Source organism: Lissotriton vulgaris, chromosome 11, assembly GCF_964263255.1.
Source record: "Lissotriton vulgaris chromosome 11, aLisVul1.2, whole genome shotgun sequence".
Classification (NCBI taxonomy): Eukaryota; Metazoa; Chordata; class Amphibia; order Caudata; family Salamandridae; genus Lissotriton; species Lissotriton vulgaris.
The window spans coordinates 249,177,253-249,190,574 of record NC_141699.1 but is presented as its reverse complement, the minus strand read 5'-3'; the positions used below and the strand labels follow the sequence as shown (position 1 = coordinate 249,190,574).

The following is a 13,322-nucleotide window of genomic DNA, read 5'->3' as shown; positions in this document are numbered from 1 at the left end:
GATCATAAGCAAGCTGGACTATGTGAACACCCTCTATGCTGAGATCAACAAAACAATCATCAGAAGGCTACAGATCATTCAGAACTTGGCAGCCAGAATCTTTCTCAAACTCCCAAGCTGTACACAGATCCCACCACACCTGAAGGAGCTCCAATGGCTCCCCATACTCAAACAAGCACAGTTTAAACTATTCACCCACACTTTCAAGGTACTACATAACAGTGGCCCAGAGTAATCTCAACAATTGCATCTGCTTTCACAATCTTTCCAGACACCTCCACTCATTCAGACTCCTACTTGCACACATCCCACCCATACGGAAAACCAGATCCAGTGGTCAAGCCTTCTCCTACATTGCTCCTAAAGTGTGAAATGGCCTGCCACTACACATAAGAGCCTCCTCCTTGTTTTTAGAATTCAGCAAGACGCTGAGCACCTGATTATTCAAGTAGTCCCAGTAAGCCCTAGGTTTGGTTAGGCTAACACATGCTAAATGCCAGAATACACTTCTCAAGTGATAGTGTCCTCTACAAATCTGCTTAACATGAGACAGTAGGGTACCTTATACTAGGTACTTACAGACAAGCTAAATATCTCAATTAGGGATTAGCTAATTGTCTCCATGTTTTGCGGGTCAGAGCACATGCACTGGGTCTGGTTGGCAGAGCCCCAGTGCAACAGTCTAAAAACCAGCAGCATCAGTCCAACAGTTGAGGGGGTGATCATGTAAAAAGAGGCACATTTTTTACATTCATCAATTGCGTTCAGTCAAGGTATTTACAAATAATGTTGTCATCTTGGGAAAAATGAATTGCAAGTGGGCAAACTCATCAATTCTGGTTTATTTTATTATAGAAAGGGAGCACTTTTGACGAACAATTCAATAGCATTGCTTGCTACAGGTTTCATGGGAATCGCGTATCCTTCTGGAATATTTGAATTTCTGATCATTGGCAGATTCCTTATTGGCATAAATGCAGGTATGTGATTTCTTAAAAAGACGTTTGTGGAAGAGCAGTTAAATGCGCAATAGTTCCTCACATTTATGCAATGTTTGCTTATAAATGCACTTGTCTTTAGAAGAATGTATACACTGATTTCTAACTCACATTTAATTCTCAAAAGGGCCCTTCCTAATTTGTACCTCATGACAAGTACTTGGTTAGTAGATTCCAAAGATATTTTCAATAGAGTTGTTGTTTCTTGAGAGTGCTCTAATATTAGTCACCACATTTTGAGGCTTTAATATCTTCTAATTTGGGATGCAGCCCTACAAATACAATTAATGTGTCTGGGTAGCCACTAAAAGAGCATTGATGTAAAAGTCAAATACTTATAAAAATAGTGATGAAGCAGGCTTTGATGCCGATGAGCCAACATAAACAAAAGTTCCAAAAGAAATGGTGAAGACTCAAGCAGATGATTAACATTTATATAGCGTTAAATAAGACTGCACTTTGTGGTTTGATTTACTTGTAGCTTCTCCTCACTGCCCCCTTCTTACTGACTACTGAACCACTAAATCTTGCTCATCTTCCCACAAATACCTGGAAGAAGATATTCACGGTTTCATCTCAAACTCCTGTGTACAATAAGCCTTGCACCCCAGACCTGAATTTTATGGAAGTAGTTCAATCCCTTGTGCTCTTAAGGTTAGACCACAGTAACTCACAAATATTATGAATTCCCAAAATTGACCTAACCCTTCTCAAAGCAGCACTTCATGCAGCTGTCAGCTTGGTCACTGACTGGGACATGTTCTTATCTGTGTGACCTGGAATGAAGTATCTTCAAACCAGAAGCCGTATCACAAGCACTACACTTTGAGACACTGAAATATCTAACCAAGGAACTGGTCATCTCAGTCAGTCAACACCAGCTTCAGAGAGCCAACGTCCTTGAAATTCTAGTCTTTAAAAAGGCAATCCTTCTCGAGAAGTGCTTCCTGAGTGTGGCATTTCATTCCACTACCATGTGGACATCCTCATTTTGTTCATTCATTTATTTAGTGTTTTATAGAACATAAACGTGACCAGTTATTTACAAGATTCAGAACAGGCGATCACGAGAACCCTTTGAGGGATAACAAGCTATTTACAAAGAGTAGGAATAGGTGATCATGAGTGCGCTTGAGGGAGATAAACAAACGTTAGCAGATGAAGACTGCACAGCAATCAGCATCTGCTCATTAAAGTGACAATGAGGTACGAATGATGCAAAATGATAAGCAACGACCATGGTACAAGAATCGCGTAGGGTACATCTATGAAATCAAGATCGGCTTACTACAAGGGTAAGTTCAAGTAGAGAGCAATAACATATCATCATTTGGAATGTTCAGAAAGATTTAGAAGAACCTCTTCTTTCAGTGTTATGTCCTCCTATAGATTCTCCTGGATAGGATAAAGTGCAGATTAAAACTGCTTCGTAGTCTGTTTGAGCTGTAGCTAGCATTTATTTAAATATGGTTTCTATTCGGCACTTGCAGTTACGCATCACCCATGCCATTGTATTGAACACATGCAACAATTTTGATGATAATTCACTAGTTACTTTCTGTTATATCCATATTATTGCTGATTGTATGCATTAAAATTCTATAACTATCATTCACATTCCCTAGACATTATATTTTTATGGCTGTATTTTTAGCCATAGATGTTCAAAACTATGACTGCATTGAAATGACTCTGTCTTTAACCACACTTATAAAACAATCTTTATGTAGAGCGATCTGCCTGCTATATATTAGGGCTTTTCCATGATGTAATAAACTGCTGATATATAAATGAATTTGAAGTTGTGGGGGTCATAAGCATTGTTGGAACCATTGTGATCTGACTAGTACTATAACTTCCACACTCAGTAAGCACTGGTAGGGTCTCCAGCTTTGGTGTATATGGGCACAATCATCAGTGTTTATAATGTGTTGAATATACAGACCCAAAGGGACTTTATGTAGAAAAGTGAGTTAAGAACATGTAACCTCATCCTGGGCCAGAAATTGAAGCTGCTATTATCAGTCTTTCTCTTTGATAGTTTCTATTTTGCACTCATGCATGAATGGTGCACCTGGGTGGCAGTAACATGAAGACCCAAAAACTACCCCCACGCCTGGAAAAGGTTAGAGATTTGCACCTGCAAAGAGCCCAAGTAAATTTATTTTCCAGAGTGGCAAAAGGGATTGAACACCCCCATTCTTGGTAGGGTGCCTGGGAAGGGTTTCTCCAGGGGGAAACAGATTGTACCATTGAGAAAAAATATGCAATTGCACATAGGTACTTGCTTCCCTTAATATGGTTTTAAACTGTGTATGATTTCCAAATTGTGGAAATATCAGCGTTGGCCTTTCCCTTCAAATATAGAAACAGTGGCTTCTGACCATAAGGCACAGGGCACTTAAAAATCCACAGAAATAAGTTTATTGCCTCAATGCCAAATAAAAGGACACATATGGTAGCCGCACTCCTAACAGTGTGTCATCAGGAATTTCTTTATAGGAATAACTTGTGAGATAAAATACTTAGGGGGCTATTACGATGTCGGATGGAAAGCCTCCTCCTGTCATTCGGAATCTCCTTGACCATGTTGGTACACTTCTGACTGTCTCGGTTGGTTGATAATCCGCCCAACCAATTACGATGTTTGCCGTTGGACTGAAAACTGCACGGTCTTTCTGAATCGGTTCTGAACAGCTTTTGGTGCATCTGTGTAGGTCAGAACTGCATTGCACTGCACAGCTCCACAAACTGCATTTCCGACCGCGCGATAACGGTGTCGGTTTCCAACAGCCTTTCCGAGTTGGCCTGTCCAACACAAAAAGGCTGTCAGAAATGAGCCCCTTTACCCAGCTGCCTCTGGTTTGGGGCTGAGGGGGTACCCAGGGGACCCCCCTGTAAAACCCTGCACTGTGTGGCAGGCACCATTGGGCACCCGCGACAGGATGCAGGGTTTTCTGCAAACACCCCATTTCCCCATAGGAGCCTGGGATGTCCGAATTCGAAACGGTGTTAGGAGGAAAGTTTCCACACTACATCATAATCGGCCCCTTCGTCTCTGCTTCCCATACTTTCAATGAATATCACAGTTAAACAGGTTAATGTAATTTTCTTCTGATGAGTTATAGTGGGATGGTGTAGATAATCATTGTGGAAGTGGCTTCTTACTTAATTATACACATTCACAGCTTCTCCCTCTAAAGTGTGACCTAAAAAAAGGCATGTTTTGTTGTCTGTTAAAGTTCTTTTCATATTACTTTAATCGAGCCATGTTAATCACTTGGAAACCAACACACACATAAACTTCTTCAGCTACATAGAGATTTGCACAACATTTAAAGTTTTTACCTTCGTAACTTTTGTTTAGTGATAATTACCATATTTTCATGTTTTTGTTTGTAGGTATCGGTGTTGTCGTGCAAACTTTATACTTAGGTGAGATTGCCCCGAAAAACCTCAGGGGTTCCATGGTCTTGGGGTGCACTATATTTGCGACTGTAGGAATTATAGCTGGACAAATAATTGGCCTGAGGTACAGTATTTTGTTATTAATTATCATTTATCGTTTGAACATATCTTGGGGCAGTTAGAAAATATTCAATTTTCTGAAGTTGAAAGTAAATGAATCACAAAAGTAAATCAGGAAATATAGTGTGATACATCAAACTTTTTTATTGCTATGTAAATATTTGCACTATTTCCAAAACAAGTTAATTCAGTTATTTGTGTGTGCATTGTACAACTCATCCAGCCATGATATAAATGGGCTTTTATAGTCTATGTTTAAACAATTAAGTCAAATGAGGCATGTGTTTGTGCACGTTGATATAAACACTAATCCAATTTTCTAGAATGGCAGCAATACCGATAATGTAAAAGTAAAGGAGCTAGAAACTGGTAGTGAAAGCAGCAGCAGTGCAACCTCTTATTGACAGATGCAGAGACTGTCCATTGCTGGAGACGCAGGGCCCAATTTAGACTCTGGAGGATGAGATTCTCCATCACAAATGTGATGGCTATCCCATCCACTTTGTTACAAGTGCCATAGGATATAGTGAAATAAGGTTTTAGGCAACATAATAGTTTATGAAAATGTAGGAAGTTATTTATGTGTTGTATATATATATGTACCCTTATTGGCACAATATCAAACAGAAATTAAATTAAGCTAAACTAAGTACAGTGGGCGGGAATGAGGTAATGTTTGGAACTTGGAAGTGACCCCCTAAGGTAGGCCCTAAATGCTTATAGGGCAGGGTGCATTGTATTTAAAAAGCAGGATATGTGTGTTTAGGATTTACATATTCTGAGAGTGAAAATCTCCTGAAGTCATGTTTCAGTACTCTAAAGCCTATCTCTCAAATGAACTAACTCTGGATTACCTTATTACCTTTATCAATTAAAATCTTTAGATTGGGACTAAGTATAGATATGTTCTGAGTAGACTCAAATAAATTGTAATTTGAAACCCTTTTTAATGGTGAAGTGGGTTTTTAAGCTACAATTCCAAATTTGCCACTTGTAGAAAGTTGCCATTTTCTTGTCCTAACCTTGTGTGCCTTCTGCAGTATCCTAGCTCACATGGCTGTTGGGGATCGTGTATTGCTGCCAGAGAGTGACACAAAAGTGGCTTAGGTGAGGACAGAATGGGCAATACTGCCAGGATGGCTACTGGCGGAGCTGTGCCTTACCTCACTTATACTTCAAAGGGCTTCCTTCTAGCACACACCAAGGAACCTGACACCAGCCTATTGTCACTCCAGAAAGTTTGGAGACTTGACAAGGGTAGGGAAGAACTTTCCAGAGCCAGATGTGGGGCTAGGATAAGGTGTTACCCCACATACAAAGACTGGCATCAGGCATTAATATTGGACCTCCTGACACTGTCTTCCGTACACTCCTGTATCACTGGACATTACAAAAGAAGGACTGCCTTGTTCTCCAGAGGGCTGCCCTGCTGCTTGAGGCCTGCCTTCTTCCCCAGTAGACAATCCTCCTGCTTGAAGCCTGCTGTGTTGCCTGAGAAGGAAGACTGGAACTGTTCATTCAGTTATTTGTGTATGTATTGTACAATTCATTTGGTTATAATGTAAATGCTGCTTTCACAGACTATAGTATTCTGTTATTAATGATAATTTATTGGCTGAACACATCTGGTGACAGTTATTAAGTATACACTTTACTGAAGCTGAAGGTAAATAAATCTTTTTTTATATGTGGAGTTCATGTAATCAAAAAGGTAATCAGCAAATATAGTGCGATACATCAAACTTTTCTATTTCTATGAAATTATTTGCAATATTTCCAAAACATGTTAAATCAGTTATTTCTGTGTTTATTGTACAATTCATTCAGCTATGATGTAAATGTTGCTTTCACAGATTATAGTTAACCGATTAAGTCAAATGAGGCATGTGTTTGTGCATCTTGATATAAACACCAAACCCATCTTCTTGAATGGAGCAATACCGATAATGTAAAAGTGGAGGAGCCTGAAAGTGGTAGTGAAAGCAGCAGCAGTGCAAGATTTTGATGATGGTTGCAAAGATTGTCCATTGTTGGGTACGCAGGGCCTGATTTAGAGTTTGGTGGATGGGATTCTCCATATCAAATGTGACAGCTATCCCATCGCTGTATTACAAGTACCAAAGAATTTAATGAATTTATATCAAAAGGTTTTAGGCATCATAATAGTTTTTAAAGTTGTATGAAGTTATTTATGTGTTGTATATTTGTGTCGCCTAATTGGCACAATGTCAAACAAAAATTCAATTAAACTACACCACATGGATGTGGACGGTAGAGCCTCTGTGGGAACCGGCCAATTCATGGTCATGAGGGGCCCAAAACTTCAGGATTTCTTCTTTGCTTGAAGAGGTGTTCACTCTGATGCCAGTTAAGTGTCGAGGACCTGGGGAGGCACCTCCTGGAAATCAGGGGCTCACTCTAGCAGAGGCCAGCATCAAGGTCCAGTTGCAGGTCCAGTTGCAGCTGCTGAGGTGAGTAGTTGCAGGAAGGCCTCTGGAGCTTGTGCCCTGTAGCGCAGAAAAGATGGTCAGCCACCTGGCCTCTGGAGACTCTCAGGTTAACCTGGAATGAATGGAGCAGGTCCAGTCTTCCTCATAGAGCAGGGCAGGCATCAAGCAGTAGGACCATCCTCAGGGGAACAAGGCAGTCTTCTGGTAGCAGCAGGGCTGTCCTCTCGTGAACAAAGTAGGCCTCAAGCAGCAGGGCAGTCCTCGGGGAACAAGGTAGTCTTTCTATTAAAATACCCACAGGTCCAGGAGTGTACTGAAGACCTTCTCATGAGGTCCAATATTTATACCTGTTGCCAGTCTTTATATGTGGGGGGAAAGCCTGTTCTAGCCCCACGCCTGGCTCAGAAAAGTTCTTCCCTTCCCCTGTTAAGGCTCCAAATTTTCTGGGGTGACAATAAGCTGGTGTCAGATTCCTTTATGTGTATTAGAGAAAAGCCTTTTGAAGTATAAGCAGTGCTAATTTAGCTGCCTAACACCAGTAATCCAGGGTATCCGGGTGCTGGAGGTGGGGCACAAGAAACACTGGGGCGCAGAACTGGGATAGACTTAATTAAATGACAGGAATCCAGGACATGTGACTCACCCTGCCACAGGCCAACAAACACTGCCTGTAGGGAAAACGCTAAACTTTCTGACTAGCTGCTTTATCTCTTTCTGCTAGGTGTGCAGACTTCCGGGTCTTCGATCCAACACCAATGTAGGCTGTCTTCAGCATCGAATACTTTAAAACAGCCTATGATTAAAGCACAAGGTTAAATATACTGTATGCACAGTGTATGTTAGGGATTATTTGTAGCGCACATATTTACCAATATTGGCTTCTTGGCGCTAGAATTCATAATAAATTGTATCCAAAGTTAAAGAACAACGTCAAAGTCAGTATTAAATAATGCAGCAATTACACACGCCAGTGATTCGCCAAGGGGTGTTCCCTTTACTAGAATTCGCCGGGCATTGCTAAATTTTACACACATTCAATTAATGTATACAAAATAAAATGTATAGGTCCAAATGTTAGCTATACTTTTTAAAAGAAACCTAGAGTCCCTCTACGCGTAGTCAATGTCAAACTGACAACGTGCACACGTTTAGGGATACAATAATGGCCAGCTTCATTATGCGGAAGCCCTGCACCTTAAATGTGTGGCACATGCGGCGCCTGCAGTGGTGGCACATCACAGACCCAGGGATGCTGAGTCTTACACAGAGGTCGAAGTGGGGGAAAAAAAGTAGGGGAACAGTGGGCGGAGAATCAGAGGGCGGGAATAACCCAAAGATTGGATCTGTGGGTGGAGCCAGAGGTGTGGCCAGAATGTGCATACATCCCAATTTTTAGTATTTGTTTTGCATTTCACTGCCGAGTTTAATCAATCAATGGATACACATGAATATTTAAGGTTATAATGAGTTATTGACATTAAAATATATTCACAAAGTGGAATATGCTTCTAATCAGAGAATGTACCAAATACGATAAAATGTGGAAACACAAGCTATTTGTCTCCGAGCCATGGAGTTTCTGCAATCAGCACTTCTCCCTTTTTCCACAACAGCAGTTCAAACATGAATGGCAAAATATCCTAGTTAGCAAATGTTTTCTCTAAAATTATGGCTCTGCCATAGTTGCCCCATAATGCAAGATCTGCTGCATGATCTGACCATTTAAACTAATAAATTGTTTGTAGCTCAAACATCTCAAAAGTTAATAAAAAATGTGACTTGTGTTGCTGCGGAGTGGATGGCTTATTGCAAAGGTTGACTGGTCACCTTTCTCACTTTGGCATTTGTATGTTACACTGGTACTAATAAGGCAAAATCTTTCCATTTACTGTTAGCATGTGTCTGAAAATATACTGCATTACACTGCAGCCTTTTTTTAATGCATAATTTAGTCAACACTCCTTTGCTGCATCATTAATTTCAGTGGCCCCACAGCAGGCAGCACATGTTAAACGTGATTGTAAATGAATCAGGGAGACCGTGAAGTTTGCGAACTTAGTTTGGTGTGCGTGCAAATCCTCTGTTCCCATGAGGCACAGGGTCAGACTGATTTGCATATGGCCATGTCTGAACTGGGGTGGCTGAGTGAGCTAAAGAATTGTGATGGATTAAAACCAGATCAGTTGACTGGGGGTGAGTGTTTGATCATCTCCTTTTGTATCGCTGTGCAAATCCCGCATTGTCAATCCTTGGTGAATTGCAGCTACTACTGCTGAAACAAGCCAATGGAGGTACCTATGGGTGAGGCAGACTGGCCTCAAGGGCAGGGCCAGCCTTAGCACTGGTGGTGTCCTATGCATTAATGTATGTTAGTGCCCCCCAATGACCACCTCTCCAATGGATTCCCTCACTACCACCCTTTACCTGTGCCCCCCAAGTCTCCATAACCACTCTCTCTCGGATGCATTTAATTTGATTTACAGCGCCACTCATACCATTGTAGGGTATCAGAGCACTTTACATCACACACATTATACAATCAATACATGTGTAAATCACTGTATAGAAAATGTTACATAAGACTAAGGACTACAAGGTGTAGGAGTCACATGACAACCATACTAGTAGCCCATATAGTTTTATAGTGATTGGTCTGGAGAAACACAATACCCGGAATTTAAAACGTAATACCATGGTTGGAGGGTTCTTAATAATCAGAATTGATTTCTGTCCAAAAGAACACTTTTTGGGACATTAGGATATTCAAAGACTGGGAGGGGGGTGAAACATAATTTATACCTTGCAGTTTGTATGCAGCTCTTTGATGACAGTTAACAGCTCACTGTTCTAAGTTAGGATTTTAACTTATAAACTACAAGTAACAAAAGGATCTCTCTGACAAAAGCAGTAGCCCACTGACCTATTTACATTATGTGCACTTTGTGATCTGCATGGCACATGTTCTTTGCAGCTGGTACATTAACCCTCTGAGCTACCTTTCCATGAGTCAGAACTTCCACTAGACAAAATTCTGATCTCTCTCTAGGAAGAACATTAATCACCAGAGTCATCATGAGATTTTTATTGTTGCCGAAAATTGCTGGAGGCCAGGAAGTAGGCAGCAAGCATTTTTAAAACCATAATATACTTGCAAACATGATGCCTCCACCTAAAGTCAGCACCTGGTGCGGACACACTGGTTGCACCGCCCTAGAGCTGGCCCTTCTCAAGGGTCCTGTGACCTTAGTGACTGTTGTTCTAAGGTGTGATGCTTCATAGGCCTGCCCGCAAGACTGGAGGTGAACTTCAGTATGGTTAGTGGTGGACAAGCCTTGAAGGTTAACCTACACTTGTCATGCTAGGGTCCACCAGCTGGTGCAAAGACACCAGGGTTTCCAAGGTGTTGCAAAGCCTTCTCAGGTCTAGCATGGGATTGTGCTCTCGCAAGAGAGTGGTCTGGTGGACTGGTTATTAAGGCTGAACCTGGTTCCCAGTTCCAAATTCAGCAGCTCTGACCATAGTGCCACATCATCTCGCCCACTGAACACCGTACTGCCCCACTGAGAAAAACTCCCACTGTCTTCAACTACAACCCAATTGTTGCCCGCTATAAACACCGGGATGTGGCTCAATTTAAATTACGCACTAGACAAGAGCAATATGCGGCCTACAAAAAAAAAGTAACAACATCCTGGAAAAAGCAAACACTTATAGGGAATGCAACATTTAGCAAACCATGGGAAATGTAAGCAGGAACAACATGGTTACCTTATTGCTTTTACACTCACTATTCAGAAATCAGTGAGTGCTTTTGCCTGAAAAGTTAAGGACACGACTACAGGGCCCTGAATGGACCCATTTCAATGGCCATTTCTTATATTCTCACAAAACGTAAGCAGTATGGTAAAAAGACCACATCCCTGGACGCAGAGCCGCAGCACACATTTTGTTTTCCAAACCACACATTGCAGTATATCCAGGATTGGTGCACTAGTTCCAAGTCCAGGAAAAACAAAGACAAGAAAACAAAAATAGCGCTTCACTGGAAAACTCTGTAAAAGTGGCGCTATGTGTTTCTGTGTGAATAAAATCAGTTTGGGCAGTTTGCTACCACTCTGTCTTACTTTATTTAGTTATTTATCTATTTTTCATATTTTTCGCCTTTTATTTCCAATGCTGCACGTTGGAATTAAAATGTCAGAAAAATACGACATTTGCAGCAAAAGCGTCTTTCTTTTTCGGATCCATTTCATAGGGAAGCAAATAAAAGAAAGGAGAGGAAAGAGAGTGAGAACCCCGTTTTGAAGTCACGGTTTTCATGGGCGTCCGCAGGGGGGGCAAGGACGGGTGCTCCGGGGGGGGACATGCGCCCCTCCTTGCCCCCCACCCCCGCGGACACCTATGGATGAGAGTGATCTAGTGCTACATCAGTAATGGAATTAAAGTTCCCTCCTAACAGAACCGAACCTGTAAGAACAGAGGCCAACTTCCCTGAGAGATGTGAAAAGAAGGTTGATTGATCTGAGTTAGGAGCATAAATACTCTCCGGACTTATGTCCCTGCCATCTAATTTCCTGGAAACCACCACATATCTGCCCTCCTGGTCTATAAATCGTTTGTTGCATTGAAAGGGTATCCCCGCCCTAATCTAGACCAGTAACCCCATGTGCAAACTCTGAGTAATTGGTATAGAATATTTGGCCCTTCCATCTACTCTGCAGTGCTGCCCCTTCAGCTGCCATAATGTGGGTCGCCTGGAGCAGCACAATCTGGACCCCCTACAGATCAAGTAAGCATGGATTTCATGACACTGTACCATTGTGTGCATGCCCCGTACATTCCGTGCAATACATTTTAGATCTAGTGAGGGACCCATTGCATGTGGTATACCTTTCCTATACTATATTCTATCATTGTGACACACCTGTTCTCAACTAACATCCCAGTAACCAAAAGAAAAGCCTAAATCACCCTCCCAGGACAGTCCCAGGTGAACTAGTTCCCATCCAAACTTTACGAAAAGTCACAAAGTCCATTAGTGGTTGCAGCGGTGATCAGCCGACAGTTCTGGGAACAGATCTCCGCCGACTTCCCCCCCCGGTCCCTTCAACAATTACATCACCCCGGAACAGACATCTAATGTCCTTCTCCATTGCAAGATCAGCAGCAGGATCCTTTATTCGCCCTCTCAGGTCAGGTCCTAAGCATTCCTCTGACATCTCCAGTGCAGGGGACTCATTCCACTCCATCAGACAATGTCGTCTATCGTCTGGGGTGTGACTTGTGGCAGCTCTGTGTCTGAGGAAGCATTTTCACTGGGATCTGGGGAACCCACCGTCCGTTCTGCCCCCATGCTGTTTTTACTTGAAGTGGGACTGGGGCCCTGTTGGCTATGCTTTGCGACTTCCTGCATCACTCTGCAACGTTCCAAGCTGGGTTCCCTAGGAGATGGAGCTCTGGATCCAGATTTACTGCTGCAAGGGCTCTATTGCAAGGAGTTCGATGGGGAGCTGTGACGTATTGGTGATCTCCTTGTGTCCAGCCATTCCCAGGCCTCTTGGGGAGAGGTGAAGAATCGGGGGCCCGCGGCATCTGCCACTCGGAGCCTGGCAGGTAACAGCAAGGCATACGGCAACAGTAGCTGGCGAAGTTTCTTCTTGACAGCTAAAAAGGATGCTCTGTTTCGCTGAGCCTCTCGTGTGAAGTCTAGAAAATTCATTACTGCATTGTTGTCGTTGTTTGCAATCCCTGTTTTTGGCGAGCTTGCTGTAGTATATGGTCCCTGTCTCTAAAATGCAGTAGTTGAGCAACTATCGGATGAGGAGGGGCACCAGGTTTAGGCAGCCTTACTGGGACTCTATGGGTTCTTTCCAATGCGTAGAAGGATGACAGTCCCTCTGGGGCTACTTCCGTTCGGAGTCACTCTTCCAGGAAACGCACCATGTTCGTTCCCTCCGCTTTCTCCGGCACTCCGATGACGCAGATATTATTCCTGTGGGAACGCCCTTCACTATCTTCTTCCCACACTTCCAGCACTTTGACTTTAGTGCAGCAATTTGCGCCATTACACGAGAACGCCGAAGCAGCCGTGGGGCAGACGAACAGATACACAGACCTTTATGGGATCGGCACCTGTTTGAACCGCAACTATACGAATTTCGGTACACACACTATACATCGGGAAGATTCCCTTTTATTTAGTCTGCCTCTAAGAATAACACTACGGCTACATTGCATTCAGCCCGAAATATAAGGGTTAATTTTCCACGCACAGAACAGACTCCGCTTGATCATCAACTATTGATTTTTCTGAGAACCATTGGAGAATTGATCAACACCCGAACCG

The 13,322-nt window shown here is 42.5% G+C and overlaps 1 protein-coding gene across 1 annotated transcript in view; it reads left to right on the top strand.

Moving 5' to 3' along the window:
• The window catches only part of LOC147679577 (solute carrier family 2, facilitated glucose transporter member 11-like), a 510,350-nt gene that overhangs the window by 261,966 nt on the left and 235,062 nt on the right, over positions 1–13,322 (top strand). The window contains exons 4-5 of the mRNA XM_086943162.1: positions 856–980; positions 4,401–4,530. Coding sequence (XP_086799288.1) covers positions 856–980; positions 4,401–4,530 — 255 coding nt within the window. The remainder of the gene's footprint in view (positions 1–855; positions 981–4,400; positions 4,531–13,322) is intronic.